Source organism: Rhinatrema bivittatum, chromosome 9 (genome assembly GCF_901001135.1).
Source record: "Rhinatrema bivittatum chromosome 9, aRhiBiv1.1, whole genome shotgun sequence".
Lineage (NCBI taxonomy): Eukaryota > Metazoa > Chordata > Amphibia > Gymnophiona > Rhinatrematidae > Rhinatrema > Rhinatrema bivittatum.
In genome coordinates this window covers 116,360,761-116,385,277 of record NC_042623.1, presented here as the reverse complement: position 1 = coordinate 116,385,277, position 24,517 = coordinate 116,360,761, and the positions used below count along the sequence as shown (strand labels likewise).

Here is a 24,517-nt window from a genome sequence, read left to right as displayed (position 1 = left end):
CCCTCAGCTTTCAAAAATCTCAGCTCGACCACCACTCAGTGGTGGTGGAATCGGCTCAGAAGAAAGCAAAAAGGACGAAGCCTCACTCATCTACCCCTCCTGTTAAGGAACACAAGTTCCTAGACAATATTGGTCGAAGAGTGTTCCAAGGGGCCATGCTCATCTCCAGAATTGCTGCTTACCAGCTGTATATGACCCAATACAATAGGATCATTTTCAAGCAGATACAGGACTTCTCTGAAACCCTGCCTGAACAATTCCAACAACAGCTTCAAATCCTTGTCAACAAGGGATTTGAAGCAGGAAAGCATGAGATAAGAATAGCTTACGATATCTTCGACACCTCTACTAGAGTGTCTGCAGCTGCCATTTCGGCAAGACGATGGGCCTGGCTCAAATCTTCTGACTTTCGGCCAGAAGTACAAGACAGGCTATCTGACCTATCATGTGTAGGAGACAATCTGTTCGGTGAACAGATCCAGCAAATAGTGGCTGAATTAAAGGACCATCATGAGACCCTTAAACAGCTTTCATCGATACCTCCCGACTTCCCCTCAAGACAGCACTTTAGGAAGGACTCTGAGAAGTCATTCTTCCGTCCAAGGAAATACTATCCTCCACCCGCAAGGTCCCGAACTACGAGGCCTTCTCAAAAACCTCAGCCTCGCCAGGCCCGAAAGCAAAAGCCGCAAGCAGCTCCTCAGCCAGGGCCTGCTTCAGGTTTTTGACTTTCACTTGGAGAGCAGCAGCCTGATTCCTCTGCCAAGCATACCAGTGGGAGGTCGATTATGCCACTTTCACGGCATGTGGCAATCAATCACAACCGACCAATGGGTGCTAGCAATCATTGCTCAGGGTTACCACCTAAACTTTCTTGCTCTTCCACTGGACTCGCCACCTCTGCAAGCATGGAAAGAATCCGACCATTCTGTCCTTCTGGAGCAGGATGTTTCCCTTCTTCTCCAGTTAAGAGCAATAGAACCCGTCCCATTCTCGCAGCAAGGCCTAGGTACTGTTTGATCCCCAAAAAATCCGGGAGAGTTCGTCCAATTCTGGACCTACGTGCTCTCAACAAGTACCTACAGCGAGAGAAGTTCAAGATGGTAACCTTGGGCTTGCTTCTACCTCTTCTGCAAAGAGGAGACTGGCTCTGCTCTCTGGATCTTCAGGACGCATACACACACATTGCGATAACTCCAGCTTATCGCAAGTACCTCAGGTTTTTAGTAGGCCCAAAGCACTATCAATACCGCGTGCTTCCGTTCGGCCTAGCTTCGGCACCACGTGTCTTTACCAAATGTCTCGTGGTTGTCGCAGCTTTTCTCAGGAAAGAAGGTTTTCACGTCTACCCCTATCTGGACGACTAGTTAGTCAGGGCTCCAATCCAGCAAGCCGCTCGGTCGTCCCTCAATTTGACCCTACACACTCTAATTTCTCTAGGATTTCTCATCAATTACGAAAAATCCTATTTAGTCCTATCTCAAATCTTGTCGTTCATTGGGGCAGACTTGGACACCTTACAGGCAAAAGCCTTTCTCCCTCAACAACGAGCGCTAACCCTGGTGTCTCTCACTCACCAGTTGCAGTCTCAGCATACAGCAACAGTTCACCAATTCCTCGTCCTTTTAGGAGACATGGCGTCCTCAGTCCATGTCACACCAATGGCCCGCCTGGCCATGAGACGCATGCATTGGACTCTGAGGTCACAATGGATTCAAGCTGTTCAGCCTCTGTCGACCATTGTCCACATCACCAACTCACTCCGTCTGTCTCTCTCCTGGTGGACAAATCACAACAATATCCTCCAGGGTCTGCCCTTTCAAGTGCCAGATCCACAACTCATTCTCACCACCGACGCTTCCAACCTCGGGTGGGGAGCCCACGTGGACAATCTACAGACACAAGGATCTTGGTCCCCAAGGGAAGCCAAACATCAAATAAACTTTCTAGAACTTCGAGCGATGCAATATGCTCTCAGGGCTTTTCAGGAATGCCTGTCAAATCACGTCATCCTGATTGAGATGGACAACCAGGTGGCCATGTGGTACATCAACAAGCAGGGAGGCACAGGCTGCTTCCTTCTGTGTCAGGAAGGTGCGCAGATTTGGTCGGAAGCGCTCTCCCACTCGATGTACCTCAGGGCCACCTACTTGCCAGGAGTGGACAATGTCTTGGCAGACAAATTGAGTCATGTCTTCCAAATGCTCCCTCATTCGGAGCGAGCGCTCTCAGCTCAGAGATCCATTCTCCTTCTCGTGGGCAACCGGTCTGCTCTATGCATTCCCTCCACTTCCTCTTCTTTCGAAGACTCTCGTGAAGCTATGTCAGGACAAGGATACCATGATCCTGATAGCACCTCACTGGCCACGCCAAGTGTGGTTTCCTATACTCCAGGATCTCTCCATCCGCAGGCACATTCCCTTGGGAATGGACCCGCATCTGATCACTCAAAACGACAGATGCCTACGCCATCCCAATCTTTGGGCCTTGTCCCTGACGGCATGGATGTTGAAAGGCTAATTCTTCAACCACTTAACCTTTCAGATTCGGTTTCTCGTGTCCTGATTGCTTCACGAAAGCCTTCCATAAGAAAATCTTATTCCTATAAATGGAAAAGGTACACATCATGGTGCACTTCGCAGTCCCTTGATCCCTTTTCCTGTCCAATCCCAAGGTTTTTGGACTATCTCTGGCATTTGTCAGAGTCAGGTTTAAAGACCTCTTCAATCAGAATGCATGTCAGTGCGGTAGCCGCCTTCCATAAAGGTGTCGCTTTTTAAAGGGCTTGCTCTATATCAAGCCACCTTTACGTCCTCCGGCCCCTTCTTGGGACCTTAATCTGGTTCTTGGTCGGCTCATGAAACCACCATTCGAGCCTCTTCACTCCTGTGACTTAAAATATCTCACATGGAAAGTGATTTTCCTTTTGGCTATCACTTCAGCTCGCAGGGTTAGTGAGTTACAGGCCCTAGTTACCTATCTGCCTTACACTAAACTCCTGCAGGACCGGGCGGTACTCTGCACTCACCCTAGATTTTTACCTAAGGTAGTTTCAGAGTTTCACATTAATCAATCCATCATACTACCTACCTTCTTTCCCAGGCCCCATTCCACTCCAGGGGAACGGGCTCTGCATACCCGTGACTGTAAATGGGCTCTAGCGTTCTACCTAGACCGTACAGTTGCCCACAGGAAGAGTACTCAGTTATTTGTCTCTTTCCATCCCATTAAATTAGGGCAACCTGTGGGTAAGCAGACTCTCTCCTCCTGGTTGGCGAACTGCATATCTCTTTGCTATCAGCAAGCAGGCATTCCTTTTCAGGACCGTGTCAAAGCACACTCTGTGAGGGCCATGGCGACTTCAGTAGCACACCTGCGATCGGTGCCGCTTCCTGACATTTGCAGGGCTGCCACCTGGAGTTCTCTCCACACTTTCGCAGCCCACTATTGCTTGGACAAAGCCGGAAGACAAGATTCCATCTTTGGCCAGTCTGTCCTGCGTGACATATTTCCAACGTGATGTACCTACACTCTTCCGCCTGCCCAGTGGGGTTCAGGATACCCTCTACAAAATTCTACCCCAGTTGTTGTGCCTGTTGCACGCCGTTGGGTACATTTGGTGCATGTTCAGACATCCTCAGCTCGGTACTCACCCATATGTGAGGACTACCATCCTGCTTGTCTTGTGAGAAAGCAAATGTTGCTTACCTGTAACAGGTGTTCTCACAGGACAGTAGGATGTTAGTCCTCATGAAACCTGCCCGCCGCCCTGCGGTGTTGGGTTCGTAACGTTTTGTTATTTTATTTTCGGCACTGCCTGAAGCTTTCAAATAAGACTGAAGGGGGACCCCTGCTGGCTGCAGGATTAGTGCCATGCTGGGCATGCCCAGTAGGGGCCAGCCAAAGTTCTGGAAACTTTGACAGAAGTTTTCCGTGATTGGGCTCCATCCTGATGATGTCACCCATATGTGAGGACTATCATCCTGCTGTCCTGTGAGAACACCTGTTACAGGTAAGCAACATTTGCTTTTTCCCATGATCTGGGGTGCTCAGGAGTGCATGGTTAGGAGTGAAACATCTTCAAAGAATACTAGCATAAGGAAAGGGGTGAAAAATATGTGGACAAAGGTGAACCAGTAGATGTGGTGTATTTAGATTTTCAGAAGGTATTTGGCAAAGTCCCTCATGACAAGCTTCTAAGAAAACTAAAGTCATGAGATAGGTGATGTCCTTTTGTGGTTTGCAAACCTGTTAAAAGACAGGAAACAGAGAGTAGGATTAAATGATCTGTTTTCACAGTGGAAAAAAATAAACAGTGGAGTGCATCAGTGATCTGTACTTGGACCGGTGCCTTTTCAATATATTTATAAATGACCTGGAAAGGGGTATGATGAGTGAGGATATCATATTTGTGGATGACACAAAATTATGCAGAGTAGTTAAATCTCAAGCGAATTGTGATAAATTGCAGGACTTTGTGAGACTGGAAGATTGGGCTTCCAAATGGCAAATGAAATTTAATGTGGACAAGTGCAAGGTGATGCATATGCATATAGGGAAAAATAACCCCTGCTGTAGTTACACAGTGTTAGGTTCTGTCTTAGGAGTTATCACCCAGGAAAGAGATCCAGACGTCATAGTGGATAATACATTGAAATCATCGGCTCAGTGTGCTGTTGTGGTCAAAAAAGCAAGCAATGTTAGTAATTATTAGGAAAGGAATGGCAAACAAAATGGTAGATGTCATAATGCCTCCGTATCGCTCCATAGTGAGAGCGCACCTTGAATACTGTGTGCAGTTCTAGCCACCACATCTCAAAAAAGATATACCGTATTTTTCGCTCCATAAGACGCACCTAGGATTCAGAGGAGGAAAATTAAAAAAAAAATAAATTTGTGCTAAACCGGCTCTGTCCCCGGGCGTCTGTGCGTCTTATGGAGCAAATTAGGGGACTGTATAACATTTTTTTTTCTCCGCATTTTGTTTTCGGGTCTGAGGAGGGCCATTTTGGTCCATTCCCCAGATCAGAAAACGTTTGTCTTACTATGTCTGTGGGAACCCCCCCCCCAAAAAAAAAAAGACAACCCATCCCAACCCTTTAAATTAACTAACAACCCCCCAGCCTCCTGACCCCCCCAAGACCTGCCAAATTAATTAAATACAACCCTCACCCTCCTGACACCCCCCCAGACCTGCTAAATTAATTTACTACAACCCCCCACCCTCCTGACCCCCCCAAGACCTGCCAAAAGTCCCTGGTTGTCCAGCGGGGGGTCCGGGAGCGATCTCTTGGACTTGGGCCATTGGTTGCCAACAATCAAAATGGCGCCGACGGCCCTTTGCCCTTACTATGTCACTGCGGTCAACCAATGGCAGCGGTAGCCCCTGTGACATAGTAAGGGCAAAGGGCCGTTGGCTGCCAGTAATCAAAATGGCGCCGACTGCCCTTTGCCCTTACTATGTCACAGGGGGGTACCACTGCCATTGGTTGACCCCAGTGATATAGTAAGGGGAAAGGGCCACCGGCGCCATTTTGATTACTGGCAACCGACGGCCCAAGTCCAGGAGATCGCTCCCGGACCGCTCCTGGAGCCCCGCTGGACCACCAGGGAATTTTGGCAGGTCTTGGAGGGGTCAGGAAGGTGGGAGGTTGTAGTAAATTAATTTGGCAGGTCTGGGGGGGGGGGGGGTCAGGAGGGTGGGGGGGGGGGTTGTTACATTTTAAATTTTTTTTTATATTCGCTCCATAAGATGCACAGATATTTTCCCCCCACTTTTGGGGGGAAAAAAGTGCGTCTTATGGAGCGAAAAATACGGTAGTTGCACTGGAGAAAGTGCACAGAAGGGTGACCAAAAATAAGGGGCATGGAACATCTTGCCTATGAGGAAAGGCTAAAGAGGTGTGAGGGCTGTTCAGTTTGGATAAGAGACGACTGAGGGGGGATATGATAGAGATCTACAAAATCATGAAAGGACTTGAACAGGTTAATGTAAAGCTGTTATTTATGCTCTCAGATAACAAGGACTAGGGGGCACTCCATGAAGTTAGCAAGTAGCTCATTTAAAATAAATCGAAGTAAAGTCTTTTTCACTCACAGCATAGTTAAGCTCTGGAGTTTCTCAGTGGATATAGTTATGGAAGTTAGTGTAACTAGGTTTAAAAAAGGTTTGAATAATTTCCTAGAGGAAAAATCCATAAACTGCTATTAATCGTTAAGGAATAGTAGCTTGAGATCTATTTAATGTTTGTGTACTTGCCAGGTACTTGTGACTTGAATTGGCCACCATTAGAAACAGGATGCTGGGCTTGATGGACCCTTGATCGGACCTAATATGGCATATCTTATATTCTTATGTGATAGGATAGAATTCATACTGATCTGATAGGACCGATCATATTAGTAAAGGGATGCCACTATATATGTTAAGGATGGCATAGATCAGTGGTACAGAGGATAGGCATAGCAAGAGATCACTCATCAAATAATGATCCAAAGACAAAAAGATGTGTGAATAAATATTATAGCCAGTGTCTTTTAAATCTTTACCTGTCTATTTGGAGTATTTAAAGACTGAACAGTTAATATTTATTCACACATTTTTTTGTCTATAGATCAATGATACTCACTTCCAGTCCTTGAGAGCTGCAAAAGAGGTCAGTTTTTTCAGGATATATCTAATGAATATGAATGAAAAACATTTGCACACTATTGGAGGCAGTATCCTTGGAGATTTAATTTGTCTTGCAAATCTTTCTCATGCATATTCATTAGGGATATCCTGAAAAACTGGCTTGTTTGTTGTCCTAGATATATGCCATTCTTAATATATAATGAAATTTGGAATCTCTCATATCTGTCTGCACTTTATTTAATTTCACCAAGGCTACTTCAGCTTTTAGAAGAGCCTCTGAATCAGAACATTCTAACTTTGTTGTTATGCCAGTATCTTTTGAAGATATCTCACTCCAAACCATGCGCTGCTGAGCAACTATCTGCTTTTCCCCATGATATAGTTTAAAAGCTGCTTTCTCTAATTTTTAAATGTTAGTGGTAGCAGCAGGGTTAATGGAGCAGCTTTTAAACTAGATCATAAGGTAAAGCCAATAGCTGCTCAGGAGCACACGATTCAGAGTGAGGTTTCTTACGATACTGCTGTAACAGGGAAGTTAGCACTGGCATCGGGTCAAGCAGAATAAAAGTCCTGCAGAAAAGATGTGCTGTGGAATCTTCATGGACCAAAATTCCATATGTTACAGGGAAAAATATAGCAGTGGGCCATCCCACCTGGCTAGGATGAAGAACCAGATAGTGAAAAGCTAACAGTAATTAAAAGGGTAAATAAAACTGGCCACAAAATAAAGGGAGATTTCAGTTACCCCAGTATTAAATGAGCGTCTCGTCAAGATATGCTAGGGAAGTAAAACTTCTTGATGCCACAAATGACTACTTTATGGAGTTGCTGCTCCTGAAACTAGTGACAGGGGTAGCTATTTTTGATGTAGTCCTCAATGGAATGTAGGACCAGGTGCAAGAGATAATGGTGGGGCTGCTTATTAATAGAAATCATATTTCAGTCAAGTTTGTCAGTCACTGGAGAGAGGACATTAAATTACAATTACTGCAGAAGCATTTAACTTTATAAAGAGAGACTTCAATAAAATGAGAACATGAGGAAAAAACAGAAACTTTGCTTGAGGCATAGATGTTGCAAAATACCATTATGGAAGCACAGATAAAATGTATTCCACATATTAAAAAAAGGTCAAAGGAAGTACAAATTGCCAGCATGGTTTATTAGTGAAATGAAAGAGGCAATTTAAAGTCAAAAGCACACCTTTCAGAAATGGATATTGGATTTAAATAGGAAACAGCATAAGCATTGGAAAGTTAAATATAAAATATTAATAAGGCAGAACAAGGGAGAATGTGAAAAGAAGCTTGCCATAGAGGCAAAAACCAATAAACATTTTCAAGTACATTTGAAGCAACAAGCGTGTAAGAATTAGACTGCTAGAAGATGAAGAGGTAAAAGGCTATTTGAAGAGGACAAAGCCATAGCAGAGAAAATAAGAGGTAGTTTTTAAAGCTTTGCACGCGTAAAAGTGGCCACGTATCCGCGTAAGTGGGCTGCGCGGGAGCTATGTGAATGTTTAATAACTGGGAGGGGTACGCGTGGCCAGTACAGACATGCAAAACCCTTAATACACAGCATTTTACTACAGCTCCTTGATAGATGCAGGAATCTGGTGAACACTTGGAGGGGGAGGGGGGGGAAGAGAGCAAGAGAGAGACTTTTATAAGCCTCAGTCTGATGCTCTATATATGGACCATTGTAAAGGGACTCTGATTTGGAGTGAGTTTTTGGGAGGTGGGTTGGGTGGGGGGTGGTGTTACAGACACATTCAGAGGTAAACATCATTAAAGAATTTTAGGCCTTATAAGTGATGAAAAGAAGTTGATTTGTACACTGCAGCTACCAGAGACTGCAGTGTGTAAATCAACTCCTCTTAGAATTTTCATCACTTACAAGGTCTAAAATTCTTTAATGATAATTTTACGATGATTACCTCTGAATGTGTCTATAACCCACCTCCCGAAAACTCATTCCACATCAGTGCCCCCTTACAATGGTCCATATATAGAGCATCAGACTGAGGCTTATAAAGAGTCTCTCTCTCTCCCCCACCCCCCCCAGCATGCGTAAGATGTAAAATAGCACATATCTTTGTGCACAGCGAGATGCGCTTGTTTATGGGTGCATGCATGGCTCTTTTAAAATCTACCCACGTATGAATTCTTTGCTTTCGTCTTTACAGAGGAGGATATTTGGGAGATACTCACGCTAGGAATTATTATTTATTTGTTTTTGATGCTGGTGATTTAGAGGAACTGAAGCAATCACTGTGAAAATAAAACATGCAATGGAGTGAGTGTTGGAATAGCCAGTGGCTAGAGCACCGGTCTACAAACCAGGGAAACCAGGGTTCAGATCCCTCTGTTGCTCCTTGGGCAAGTCACTCTACTTTCCGTTGCTTCAGGTACAAACTTTAATAGGCCGATTCCATAAAAAGTGCGGGAGAGCTGGCGCTTCATGTTGAGCGCCTGCTCTCCCAACGCGTGCCCAGGCACCTACTGGGCACGCGATTTTCTATTCAAATGAGGCAGCGTGCTAATATGGAGGCGCTAGGGACAGTAGCACAGCCCTAGTTCCTCCTTATTAGCGGTAGAGCTGGCTGTCAGCGGGTCTGACAGACTCTCTATTTTACTGGTGTCTGTTTTCATACCCGCTGGCAGCCATGGGTAAGGAAAACGGACGCTGGTAAAATCGAGCATCCGTTTTTCTAACCCACTCTCCGGGGGGTTAGACTTTTTAAAAAAAAATGTTTTAATTTTTAATTTTAGTGTTGCGCCCGTCGGTCGCAGGCGGCTGCGACCTTTGCTGCTCACCTCCTTTCTCTATGCTGTTCCAAGTCTGGGGAGAATGGCAGCCTTCACTTCCACACGCCGATCCTCATGGTGTGCCCGGGACGGCGTGGGTGCTCCCGGCAGCCATCTTACATCCGGGGTTACCTAAGGCGCGCGTGCGCACGTGCCTGCCCCCTTCTTGAACGTGTCATGGCGGGAACCTCGGGGGCGTCCTCACCGCATGACTTCATCCGCTTACCATACTTAAGCTCAGCTGACTTCTTGCACTATGAGTTAGCAAGGATTCTGGTCCTGCTATTTCCGCCACACTTACTGGGTGACCTAGGTACCCGCTCCTCGGGGGCCTTGCCGTACTCAGGGCTATCCGCTCCTCGGAGAGCCATTACTCTTTGCTTCTCTGTTCCAGTGAGTTCCTGCATCGTCCTCGGATGACCCTTGCTGTTCCTGTTCGGACATACTCGGTGTCTGACCCTCCATTTACTTCCTCAGTACTGGGGTGAGTACATCATCTACTCATTTACCTTTGTGGCACGGATCCCCGGGTTACCCCGCCTGCGGGCCACTACTGGATCCCTCCAGCCTTGTGCAGCCTTCCATCGGCTTCCGGCCTACCCCGCGCTGCGGACCACTACCAGAGTGCCAGCACAAGCTACGCCTAGAGAAGGTAATCATTGGACTACTTCATGCTGAGGATTCTACTCAGACCGACCAGCTGCAGGTCACTCTCTCGGAGACTGACTCTATTGATCCACTCCTTGGATCCTCTACGGCTGTATAATAAAGTTATTTCCTCTGTTGTCCATCACTGCTGAGACCTTGCCTGTTGTGGTAAGGGCCCACAGGGCTCCTCCCTGTGGGCGGAGTCTTCACTCGCCACGACCCAAGGGCCTACTCCTAGTTCAAGGCACACAGAACGTAACATTTAGGTTCCTCCGACTTAATATCGCTATGATATTAACTCGGAGGGTTTACAGAAAAACATTTTTTTCTGCTTTTCTGTACATCTTTCTGTTTCAAACTTAATGCCTGCCCTTGGGCAGATGTTAATTTCTGAGAGTAGAATGTGCGACTTGGCCGCACATTTTACTTTCAGTATCCCGGGTGACTGACCAATAGGCTCATCAACATTCATTTGCATGTGATGAGCGCTATTAGTATTTGGGGGTTGGTCATGCTTTTTCGACGTGCTATTACCCCTTACAATATAAGGGGTAATAAGAGCGCATCTAAAACGCGCTGCCAAACAGGTGCTAAACTGTGTTCTCAGCAGAGTATCAGCCTGAAACAAAGTAAGCAAGTCACTTAGGGATAGGGAAATATCTCTAGTACTTGAATGTAATCCGCTTTGAAGTGTCAAAATGTGGAATATAAATAAAAAAAAAATTGGTAAACTATAGAATAACAAATTACTAGGTATTCACTCCAGCATTCTAAAATATGAAATTGCAAACCTGTTGCTAGTAATCTGGAAACTATCACTAAAATCGATCACTGCCATGAAGATTGGAGGATGGCCAATTTTTATAAAGGGCTCCAGGTATGATCCAGGAAACTATAGGATGTACAGAATTATACTGGACAAAACAGTAGAAGCTGCTGTTAAAAATGAAATCGTTAGCCATATGGATAGACCTGGTTTAATGGGAATGAACCAATGTGGATTTAGCAAATAGAAGTCTTGTTTTACCAATCTACTAGATTTTTTTTGAACCTGTTATTAAACGTGGCTAAGGGTGAGCCAGTCAGTATAGTGTGTCTATATTTTCAGAAGGCATTTGACAAAGATAGTCATGAGACTGCTCAGGACATTAATCATGTGATAAGAGGCCATATCCTGTTGTGGACTGGTAACTGGTTAAAAGACAGGAAACAGAATAGGACTAATGGTCACTTTTCCCAATGGAGAAAGGTAAATAGTGGAGTGCCCCAGGGATCTGTACTGGGACTGGTGCTGTTTAACATATTAACAAATGATCTGCAAATGGGAGCTATAAGTGAAGCAATCAAATTTGCAGATGACAAAAAAAATTATTTAAAGTTGTTAAAACTCAAGCAGACTGTAAGGAAATTCAGATGGACCTTGTGAGGCTAGGGGACTGAACAGATGAAATTTAATGTGGACAAGTGCAAATTGATAAATATAGAGAAAAATAATCGTAATTATTATTACAAAATGCTGGTTTCCATATTAAGAGTCACCACCCAGGAAAGGATCTTGAAATTATTGTGAACAATAACTTGAAATCTTCAACTCCCAGTGTGCAGGAGCAGTCAAAGAAACAAATAGAATGTTGTTAAGGATTCAGAAAGGAATGGAAAATAAAAACTGAGAATATCATAATGCTTCTGTATTGATCCATGATACCGCATTTTGAATATTGTGTACATTTCTGATCCTCACAATCTAATAAGAGATAAATTGAAGCTAGAAAAGATGTACAGAGAAGAAGAACAACGAGAGAAGGTTCTCGTGCGAAGAAATGCTATAGAGTTTAGGGCTCTTCAGCTTGGAAAAGAGGTGAATGGATATGATAGGGGAATTTAAAATGAGTGGGGAGGGACAAGTTAATAGGGAATAGCTATTTACCCTTTTGAATCATTTTATGGAGTGTCCTAGTTTTAGTACCAAAAGTAGATTTAAAGCATAGTGGCAAGTATTTTTCCACTCTGTGTACAATAAAGCTGTGAAATTTGTTGCCAGAATATGTGATCAAGGCATCTAGGGTTTGGACAAGATCCGTAAGGAAAAGTTCATGGTCTTTTGGGGAGTGTTTTATGAAGAAGTGGAATGGTGGGTTTTTTTGTATAAATATTGTAATGTATTTGATTGTATAATAAAACTTTATATATTTTTAGTAAAAGTTTTTAGGTGCCATTATTTGTAATTTGAAAGCTATATCGATGGTACCAAAATAATGTCTTCACTTTAAAATTACTGTGGTGGAAAAGTTCATAAACCATTATCAGTCAGATAGATTTTGGAAAGCCACTGCTTAATCCTGGGGCGTGAGCAACAAGGAATGAATCTTCTTTTTGGGATCTGCAGAGTAGTCCTTTATTCCTGTTTTAGTATATGTTTTTTATGCTAAAATTATTCTTAAATCGGAAGTAATGTGTGCACAAAATGTCAGCACTATGTTTGCATTACATGCTAAAGTGTTTTTATTTGACGATTTCCGCACCATATGTTTCCATCAGGTCATACGAAACTGTGGTGCTGTAAGGCACTTTCATTGGCAAAAAAATATATATTACTAAGATGGACAAAACTGAAGAACATGTTTTTTCACATTTGTCAATTGGAGAAATATGCAGAGCAATTGGATTTCCAGAAAAAGCACAGATCCTTCCTGAAAACTTGGGATTTATATTTGCAACATCTATCCCCTCGAGCGAGAAGTCTGATTTTGAATGACCTGACTTTGTACTGATACATGCTGGAAAACTGTCACCCAGGACACTGTTTCCTTTTATTTTGTCTTTTCCTTCCAAATTGTGTTATAGAGGGCTGATTCTGGGGAGGCAGGGAGGGTGAGGGATTGGAGGGGGTGGGAGACTTCAGTTGATTGTACCTCTGTGATTTATGATGCTGGGGTGCAGCAGAGTGTATGCACCCTGGCTTGCTTTGTTCATTTATTAAAATAAATTAAAATATATTTAACCATAAAGTCAGCACTACAAAAGGGAAGTAATCAGCTATGTTATGCCTAGCGCAGCAGGCCCTTTCTTAGGTTTGTGTTGCAGGCATTGTATCATTTTAGTACCCGTTTTCTGAGCTGCTTCTGTCCTCTGAATGTCCTTATCAAGTACTGTCCTCCAGATCTGAATAGAATGCTCAAGATGGGATCTTACTAGTGATCTGTACCATTGCTTTTTCCTCTTGATGACACCTTTACTTATACAAAGAGCATACTATTAACTTGCCCAGTTGCATTATTACATTTAATTTTGAAATATTTCAAGGTTTATTTCTACCTAGTACATTTTTATGCCTTTATTAAAAAACAAAAGATGCAAATGTTAATATTCTGAGATAATTTTCACCATATCCAATCAATATAAATGAATGTTTCCATTTACTTTCTTCATTGAAGATCCCTAGGTTGAGATTTGTGAGTGTTATGAGGTGTAATATGTTAACATGGTTGCTTTTCCAAGGGTCTGGAGTTTGGTTAAGTGATCCACTTTGTCAAAACTAGATATTCAGGTCGGTTTGTTTCTGAAAGAGTGTGTTTAAGTCTTTGGACCCAAGGACCTGCAAAATCAAAGCAGGCAAAATGCAGATATTTTGTCCCAATTTAGTGACACAACACTTGTTGATAGACTGCTAGAAATCCTTATACAAAGGCAAAGTTGTACTTTATTACTACCTTCTTATGACAAGATAGATGATGATGATTTCCTACCGAAGTCCTTTGCCTCTGCTGCAAGCTGACATGCTTAATATGTATGAAGACCTTGTATCATTATCACAAGAAGAATGCTATTTCTGTGAATAAGGAAGACTGTTGCGTTCCAGGTGTTCAAATCCCTATCAAAACCATGCAAATTAAATTAGAACTGCCTGTAAGAAATAACAGATGTAAAGAAATTTTGTTTTTTGAACTGTGGGGCAGATTTTCAAAGGGTTATGCGCGTAAGATATGTGCGTAACCCCCGAAAACCTGCCCCTTCCACCCCCTGCACACGCTGAGCCTATCTTGCATAGTCTCGGTGGCGCGCGCAAGCCCCGGGACACGCGTAAATCCCGGGGCTTTCCTGGGGGCGTGTCGGGGGTGTGTCGCAGCCAATGCGTCATTGGGGGGGGGCGTTCTGGGGGCGGGGCCGTGGGTGTGGTTCCGGCCCAGGGGTGTTCTGGGGACATGGCCGGACCAGCCCCTGGACCGGAACATGGCGCCCCGGCAGCTGACCGGCGCACGCAAGTTACGCCTGCCTCAGGCAAGCGTAACTTGTAAAATAAAGGTGGAGGGGGAATTAGTTAGGGCTGGGGGGTGGGTTAGATAGGGGAAGGGAGGGGAAGGTGGGGGGGGGCGGAGGGAACGGAGGATGGCTGCGCGGCTCGGCGCGCGCAGGCTGCCAATTTTGTGCAGCCTTGCGCGCGCCGACCCTGTATTTTATAACATGCGCGCAGCAGCTCGCACATGTTATAAAATCGGGAGTAGATTTGTTTGCGCCGGGCTGCAAGAACAAATTACTCCCGTGTGCACCTTTTAAAATCTATCCCTATATTTTTAAGGCTAAATCTATGACCTATGTGTATTAAATGTTTTAAGTGTGATATGTTCATTTCGGCATTAGTACATAGCAAGCAGGCTAGACAAACATGTAATGCCTGTGCAATTAACATCTCTATTTGGAATTACATGCACCTGGGCAAAGAAAGAATTCCTCATATAACATTTTTTTTTCCATCTATACTGATATTTTCTAGACTGACCGTTTTGTGTTTCTGCTCATGTTGTATATTTAGTGTTTGAGTGTTCAGTTCCATTAGGGTAGACCGAAAGTTTGATACAAGGGCCATTATCCTGCCAGTTTTACGAAGCAGTGCTGATACAAAGAGAGCACTGTGTCTGTAACTAAACACTTTTGCACTGCAATTTAGTAGGCGTATGGTTCAGGAAATTGCTGGCTTCTGCTCTTGTACACTTTTACTGCAAGTAAAATTTTTATTCATTACTCAAGTAATTGGCAGTTTTAATATCTTGTTAGTAATTAACTTATAGAGGAATAATAATGTGCAAATCAAATGCTGTGTGACCTATTATCTAACCCATAGCTTTAATTAACCAGAAAGATTTTTGTTTTTGACACCTGTGGTTTAAAAAATAATTTGCCTCTGCTTAACTTAAATGACTTTAACTAGTAGTGTACTAAAATGCAGCTTGGAATACATACCTACTTAAATTGTCATGTATATTGGGTAACATTTTGTCTCAGCCGTGTGTTGTCACTTGATCATTTTAGTTTTTTAAAAGGAGGTTTTAGGGAGTAGTTAATTGCTGTTCCCGAAGACATTAGCCCTTTATTGCTGATGCCAGTTTCAGGTTCACTGCAAGTTTTTGTGATCAGCTCTATGGCTAAGAATCTTACCGATGGTGCCATAGAAGTATTGGCTGAGTCTCTGGAAGTGGTGTCCTTCCTGAGCCTGGATGGTGGCAGCATGGGCATAGTCAAGGAGCAGTATGTCACCAACTGGAATAACACTTATAAAATGAAACTTAACTTTTGTGGCAATAAATGTCAATTTATGGAAAAATGCTCACAGATAACTTCACTCAATATGAACCACAAATTATCATAATATCATTTTATGATGATAATTTGTGGTTCATATTGAATGAAGTTACCAGCTGGAATAAGGCTTGACCCGCAAGCAGAGGATTTTGCTGTGTGGGAGAGCTTGATGCTCGGACCTGCTCCTGGGTTAAGTCAGGGAGGTGCTTTGCCATTCGAGCCAATAGGGCCGAGGGGAGGTTATCGCAAGGAACCTGCAAGTCCAGGTCCTGAAGGCATTCTAAACTTCAGTTCCTGTACAGGCTGTACTAGTGAAGATAACAGTGCCCTTCTGGAGGAACTTTAGAGGATGATGGCCTGGAAAGAAGATAATTTAACTGGGTGTGTGGCACATCTCTGTAATTTTACTTTTGCTGCTATTGCTGCCAGATTTTAAGTTCAGAATCTATAGTTTGTAGAATATATCTCAAAAATTAAAGTTTATGAAGAACAGATTTCTTCCTTACAAGCCACAAATGCTACTCTGATTAAAAGTAACATTTCTCTACGAAACAGGACTCGGTTGCAAGAAAATGCAACTAGAGATAAAACTAGCACTGTATTTATTTTCCATATGTGACATGTACTTGATAGGTATATTAAGAGAGTACTTTTATAGAAAATTTTAAATACTATCTGAAATATTTTCCCCTGTTTTCAAGGGTTTTCTATCCCTGAGTTTAGTTGCAAAGATAAAGTGGTATGTGGCACTGCTATATTGGTCTCCTTGGATAGTTTGGAGTGAATTTTCAAAGGAGATAAGCATGTGAAAGTAGTATATATCATAGCAATTTTCAAAAGCCCATATATGCATATAAAACCTTTTGAAAATTTAGCCTTATGGAGTGAATTTTCAAGGGATTTGCATGTGTAAAAGCAGTTTTCCAAAGCTCATTTATGCAAATAAAACCTTTTGATAATTACCTCCTTTGAATATAACAAAATTGCTGGAAACAATTCAGGAGGAGGTGATTTCCAGAGACCCTTGGCTGCTTCTTGCTTTTGATTGATTGAAATTTATTGATTTAAAAAACAAAACAAAAATTCCCTGGAGATCCAAGACGGTGCTGAAGAGTTTGGATGCTGCTCTTCAGTTCGCTACTCTACTCTTAACGTTTTCATCTATTTATTACCATCTCAGCGAGTCTAATGAGGAAGAAGAAAGGGAAAACTGGTCTTCCCTTTGATGCATCAGTTAGTGGTGTTATGGCCGCCGGCCGTGGCAGACCGGGGCCGGTCACTCACCGGCACGGTGGGCCCAACTGCCGACGTTGAGGCCGGCGTCAGTGGGCTTTTCCTGCGGCAGCGGCTGCTGCCTTCAACATGGCCGCGGCGTCCTCTCCGCGCGGCTAGCCCCGCAAGTTCCCTAGAGCCGCGCGCGTGGCAGTAGCCTGGATTTTAAGGAGCCTCTACAGGAAATAGGTTGGGTTCCTTCCTGTAGGCTCTATCATCGGGGAACTATTTAAGGCAAGGTCTGTGCCTTCAGACCTTGCCTTGGCTTCTTGGCTCTCGTGGTTTGTTCCTGAGTTCTGTTCCTGTGTTTGATCCTCCGTGCCTGATTCCTGGACTAGCTGCTGTTCATCCCTGGTATCTGATTTTGGACTGGTTGCTGACTTCCTCTGGCTCTTGATCCCTGGACTGGCTGTGGAATATTTTTTGGTTCCTGACCCCTGGACTGGCTGTGGAGTCTTCTTTGGTTCTTGACCCCTGGACTGGCTGCGGAGTTTCCCTTGGCATCGATCCCTGAACTGTGCATGACGATCCTTCGACCTGCTGGAGGCGCCAGCTTCTGAGCACACGACCTGCTGGAGGCGCCAGCTATCTGGACCACACGACCTGCAGGAGGCGCCTGCATCCAGATTACCCTCTTCCACTTCTTGTGACCCTCGGAATTGGCCTCGCCTTCCGACGATAGGACGTTCTTGTTCATCGCCGGACCAAGGGTCCACCTCCCAAGTCATAACAAATGGTTCCATCTGGAGTTTATTAATTTGGACTCAAGACCCACTGCTGGTTTAGAGGAGATGCCTATTTTGACTTGAGATGGATGTTTCACTCGGCATCAAATGCCGTGAACCTACCCTGGTTCTGTACTCTTTGGACCATAGTGGCTATCTTGGAGCAGTAGAGCAACCTGGAGGGGACTCAACCATTCCATTATTGAGTCATGTTGTAAGGAGGCTGTGATAACCCGAACTTCTGTGAACAGTGGAAGAGATTCTCGAATAATGTTTGTCCCCTCTTGTGAGGCTATTCTGGACTTGGCCCTATTACTAAGCTGTAGAAGAGGGAATGCTGTGGATTTGAAATAGAGTATGATTTCCCAGCTGCTTTCAGTCTCTGCTGGAAGTTGGATTAGATGTCAGTGGAAACTAGTAGTCCTCAAGACTGGCAGGCCTTATCATACTGGAGAAAACAAAATTAAAAAAAAAAAAAGGATGACATGGAAGTTGACATTTGGGGACTCTCAAGGAACAAACTTCCAGGCAAGAAGTTAATGCTATGAAACATAGTTGACTAATTGAGAGACTAGAAGTCCAGTAAACTTTTATTTAGGTTAGTTCTTCTGTTCCTCAAGAGAGAACAGCAATACATTTTATGCTTAAATTAATAGCAATATATGATAATCTTGAATTAAGAGAATACCCTGAGATAACAAAACTTCATTCAGTTTTTCATGGATTCCAGCTATTAGCCCAGGTGAGATGTTTAAGAATATACTGACTGAAGAACTTAAGATTCTGGGGAAGATACACCTCTGCTGAGTAAAGTTTTCTGTCTTCCATACAAGAAGTGAGTAGAAGATTTCATACATTACTCATGACTAATTTCAAGTATCTCATTTTTATCTATGGGCTTCTATAATTCCCTTTTCCATATTTATGCTCAGAATGGGGACCAACATATTTTTAATAAAATATAAATCCCATAAAATTTAAAAACCAGTAGAAAGCACACACTTACATAAGAAGAAAAACCTTTTATAAAAATGCTGCAAGATAAAAATGAATACAAAGAATAGAGTATACTTTAAAAATAGCTACATAAAATCATGTTCAACATCCAAATGTTTGCATAAAAAGCCATCTTTTTGTAGCCATTCTTAATTGCAAATCATGTGCTAAGTGCACTGCCAAGGAAGCCTATTATTGATAATTTAGGGACTGCACAAGAAAGGGCGCAGGTCCGAATTCCACGTATCACACTTTTCATTGATGGAACACTATTGACCTTAATTAGCTGAGCTTAATGTGCAGTAGAATACATTTTTTAAAATATAGCATTGCTTGAGCATGTAAGACCCTAAATGTCAAGACTAAGACCTTAAATTGAATACATTAAACTGGTAACCAATTAAACTGTTTAAATATGGGTGTAATATTCTTCCTGTGAGAGCAGGCTACTATTTATTCAGGCTGCAGATTTTTGAATTATTTATAATCTTTGACTAGATTTAACTGGTAGAACCAAAGAATTACAGTAGTCTGAACAGTCATATATGTGTCAAGATCAACACACATAATCACTGTTTTTTTTAAATTGTCTTGCCAAAAAAAAAGTGTGTCCGTCAAATTGCACAGAGTTTAGCAAAGGTGAACATTGTCACGGTGGCAATATGTGAACTGGTAGATGTGTATTTGGATTTTCAGAAGGCATTTGACAAAGTCCCATCCAACTTTTTATTTCTTTTTACAAGAATAGGTTGGGCGATGCCATTGCCAGACAGACACTATCCAATTGGCTAGCAGACTACATCTCCTTCTGTTATGCCTAGGCAGGACTGCATCTTGGGAGTTATGTCAAGGCTCATTCTGTCACAGCCATGGCAGCGTTGGTGGCCCACTTGCGAGCAGTTCCCATAGAGGAGATCTGAAGCCTGCAATGTACAGTTCTCACTACACATTCACATCTCATTACTGTCTGGATAGGGATGGCCGACGTGAAAGTAGGTTCAGCCAGTCAGGTTCTACATCTCAAACAGGTTCCGTAGGACAAACTCTCCCACCTAAGGCCTGTTGTTTTGGTTCAGGATGTCTCCCCTTCTGATACCAACAGCACCGGTTTTCTTGTGCCCATTGGCACCTGGCTGGGTGTCTGTTGGTCCCCTTTTGTGTTGTGGAACAGCCTGTAGCTAGGGATTCACCCACGTGTGAGGACTACCATCCTGCTTCTACTCAGAGAAAGCAGAGTTGCTTACCTGTAACAGGTTTTCTCCAAGGACAGCAGAATGTTAGTCCTCATGAAACTCGCCCGCTACTCTGCGGTTGGGTTTCTCCTATTTTTTATTTTAATCATAACTCTATGTTATAAGACTGGAGAGGGGAATCCACGTGGATGTGTGGTATAGGGCATGCTGGGCATGCTTAGTGTGCCTAGTCAAAGTTCTAGAAACTTTGACACAAGTTTTCCGCATTGGGGCTCCATCTGATATTGTCAGATAATGCGTGTAAAATCCTGTTGTCCTCGGAGAAACATGTTACAGGTAAGCAACTCTGCTTACTCTGCAAACTAGTAATTTACATTTATTATATTTCTTGCAGTCACAATCCATTATACGTTGCCACTGATTTTGATGCTTCTTTTTGTATAACATCTTCCAAACATGAAAACTGTATTTTACTCAGTATATTACCCACTAATTACTTGGCAATCTGAAGCATGTTGCATAATCAGAAATTGTTGAGATGATGGTGGAATCATGACTTGATTTTCAAACTCTAACACTCCTAAATGAACATGAACAGAGTTATTCAGTTAATACTGTGATTCATTATTTTCCATTTATTTTCCATTTGCACACTGCAGGACCAGTAACAAAATTGCTGAGATTTTGCCAGAACAGCTGAAACCCTTTCAGTCCCTAGAAACCTTGGATCTGAGCAGCAATAATATTTCAGAACTTAAAACAGCATTTCCTCCTCTTCAACTCAAATATCTGTAAGTATACTATGGGGTGAATTTTCAAACTGTTATGTATGTAAAAATTAGCATATATGCACATGAGTAGTCTCTACTCACTTACTCCATACTTTATAAAATTAAAAAATATGAGCGTATTTTCACTTTTGCATGCACATTTATGAGTGTAAAAGAGGGGCATTCTGGGGAGAGCCAATATGCATGTAATTTGCTATTTTAAGACACACATACACATTTGCCAACTTTCTCGCTTATTTTTACACCTGGTGTAAGTGATTATTAAGTGTGTTTATTGTGTAGTACTGACTGGGTGGGAGGTCTGAGTGAACTGGGAGGAGTTAAGGCTGAAGAACCAGAAAAGTCTCAAAACCTGGAGAAATACTAGGCAAACTAGTGGACTAATTGGTTAATTTCATTTACACATGCATGTTTTAAAATTGGTTGACACATGCACATAAATCAGGACTTGCGCGAGTAAGTCAGACTTTACTTTTGCGTGTAAAATGTATGCATGTAAAATATATGCGCATGTTCAGTTCATTGATACAAATGATTTCAGTGCATTGCATGTATTTGTGCATAAGCATGCATACACATGTATGTTGTGGGATAGAGGTATATGTATTTTATATGCATGGGTTATAAAATACTTGCGTTGATCTGCTCACAGACACATATGTGCGCATATTCCACTGTGCACATTTGTTTGAAAGTTATCCTGTATATTTACAATTTGCAAAGCATGATTATGAATATGGAATGTATCAAAATGGGAAAATATTTTCTGATAATTGCAATAATAACCTTCCTGAGACTCCAGTGTAATAAGATGCATTCAGCTGCATGCACATTTTAGCGTGTGTTTAAACATTTTAGCATATACTGTTTTACTCCTGTTGTAACAAGGAGTTTAGTGCGCACAAACATGAATAAAACTGTGCACAGAGATTAGCACACCTCTGTGCAAAGCCCAATGTTAATCAAGGCATTAGCTATTATTCCCTAATGCAGAGAGATGCATAGGCTTAATTCATGGTTTTTTAATGCTAGAAATTTAACTCCTGGAGTTAAAACCTGGAGTTTGTGGTGCAGGAGTCCTGTACTCTGGATTTGTCTTCTCTGCACATAAAACTTGGTTTGTGCACATTGGGCCTGATTTTCAAAAGCCTTTACACATGTAAAACTAGGTAAATGTACTTTACTCATGTAAGTAGGCTTTTGCTATGATAGTACGTTAAATTTACACACATAAGTCCTTTGAAAATTCACCTGTATGTTGAGTGCAGAACATGTTTGTGCACATAAGTTCTGCTCCTAAAAATTAGGAGCACAAAGTTTGATCTCCTATCTCATGTTTTATGTGCATTACTTTTAGGAATGCAGTTTACTTTGTCCACACAAATCATGGCTTGTGGGTATGTTTTCAGATGAGTGCACAGCCTTTTTTAAACTCTCGATATGTTAACATACTATTAGCTTACTGCATCGGACATTATTTATTTTTCTCACAGGACAAGCAGGATGGTAGTCCTCACATATGGGTGACATCATCAGGATGGAGGCCAATCACGGAAAACTTCTGTCAAAGTTTCCAGAACTTTGACTGGCCCCTACTGGGCATGCCCAGCATGGCACTAACCCCGCAGCCAGCAGGGGTCCCCCTTCAGTCTTCTTTTTTCTGTGCAGCAGTAGCCTCGTGGTTTAGGAGCTCTGAAGAGATTCCTGACAGGAATTTTCCTCACGGAGTTAATTAAACTTAAATTGCCGCACAGGGGTCCCTCCTCTAACTTTTCTCAGGCCGCGGTACTCCGGTAAGTTTTTGACCATCTTTCATCGATTACCGACGAGTTTGGCCCTTGTGGCCTATGGGCCGTCGACCGTACCGCGGCTCGATTTTTTTCGATGGCCATGGCATTGGGGTTTCATTGGTGCCCAGACTGTACTCGTACCATGTCTATCACAGACCCTCATGGGGTCTGTGTAATGTGTTTAGGCCGTGATCATGATGTCCTGACTTGCACCAAATGTGCCCTCATGACACCAAAAGGTCGCAAAGCCAGAATTGAGAAGATGGGACTCCTCTTCCGTGCTCACACCCCGACGCCATCCATCGCATCGACCTCATCGGAACCGGTACCGTCGAATTCGCACCAGCATCGACCACCGTCCGGTGACCGTCCGCCATCGACGTCTTCACGGCCATCGACTCCCGTTTCTCCACCTCAAGATCGAGGGGATCGTAGGGAGAAACATCGCCATCGGCATTGTAAGTCTCGGACCGTCGAGGGAGCGAAATCATCGACCTCGCCACCGTCCGAGCCACCATCGAAGAAGCCCTGTCCAGGAATGGCACCGACCATTCCTGCGACCGGGTCATCGAGGCCACCCTCACCCGATCGGGGCTTGGGAGTCGCGATTCCGCCTGTAAAGGTGGTCCCTCCGATTGTGCCTCCGCCTCCCTCTTCCGCACGGAGCCGGGGCTGCTTGCTCCAGGTCTCTGGGAAGAACTTGACCAGCTGGTCCAGGAGCCCATCAACAAGGCGATGCTACAGCTACAGGTTCCTCTGGCACCGACACCCCGGCACCGAGAGTGGAACCGGTCACCGACCCGATGACAGCAGCTCTGGCACTGCTGCTATCCTGGATGGAGGTGCTCATGACCACCCTTCCACTGGCGATTCCCGGGTCTCCGATGGCTCCGGTGCGCTCCCCGTTGACAGCTTCATCGGGAGGAGAAACACCGTTCCGCATTCCTCCTTTGGGAGTACAGCCTCAGCCATCGATGCCAATTCGTCCCTCACAACCGATTCATTCATCGGGGGCGATACGCACATCAGCGCCATCGATGCCTTCCATACCGGCACCGATGCCTTCCAGGCCGTCCACGGTGCCCCCGGCGATTCCTTCGATTTTCTCAGTGCCTCAGCCAGGGCCTTCGGGTATCCAACCCCCTTCTCGTCCTACAGGTCAGTCTGCTGATCCTTATGACACCTGGGGTGATGATACTTCCACAGACACCGATGACTTACCTTCACCTCCCTCTCCTGCTGAAAGTAGAAAGCGTTCTCCTCCAGAGGACCTTTCTTTCATTAATTTTGTGAAGGAAATATCGGAGTTGGTCCCTTTTCAGATTCAGACGGAGCAGGATGATAGGCACCAGATGATGGAGCTCCTCCAATTCCTGGATGCCCCTAAAGTGATCACTTCTATTCCCATTCATCATGTTCTTCTTGACCTCCTCAAAAAGAACTGGGAAAACCCTGGATCCATTGCCTCAGTCCATAGAAAAGCTGACACTACCTATTTAGTACAATCAGCCCTCGGCTTTCAAAAATCTCAGCTCGACCACCATTCAGTGGTGGTGGAATCAGCTCAAAAGAAAGCAAAAAGGACGAAGCCTCACTCATCTACCCCTCCTGTTAAGGAACACAAGTTCCTAGACAATATTGGTCGACGAGTGTTCCAAGGGGCCATGCTCATCTCCAGAATTGCTGCTTACCAGCTGTATATGACCCAATACAATAGGGTCATTTTCAAACAGATACAGGACTTTTCTGAAACCCTACCTGACCAATTCCAACAACAGCTTCAAATCCTTGTCAACAAGGGGTTTGAAGCAGGAAAGCATGAGATAAGAAAAGCTTATGATATCTTCGACACCTCTACTAGAGTGTCTGCAGCTGCCATTTTGGCAAGACGATGGGCCTGGCTCAAATCTGACCTTCGCCCAGAAGTACAAGACAGGCTGTCTGACCTGCCATGTGTAGGAGACAATCTGTTCGGTGAACAGATCCAGCAAATAGTGGCTGAATTAAAGGACCATCATGAGACCCTTAAACAGCTCTCATCGATACCTTCCGACTTCCCCTCAAGACATACCTTTAGGAAGGAC

General features: G+C 43.7%; 1 protein-coding gene across 3 annotated transcripts in view; it reads left to right on the top strand.

Annotated features, from left to right (window-relative positions):
• Window positions 1-24,517, top strand: part of LRIG3 (leucine rich repeats and immunoglobulin like domains 3) — a 266,498-nt gene that overhangs the window by 104,315 nt on the left and 137,666 nt on the right. For all 3 annotated transcript variants that reach the window (XM_029615808.1, XM_029615807.1, XM_029615809.1), the window contains exon 4: window positions 20,512-20,643. In XM_029615808.1, the coding sequence (XP_029471668.1) occupies window positions 20,512-20,643 (132 nt within the window). The remainder of the gene's footprint in view (window positions 1-20,511; window positions 20,644-24,517) is intronic.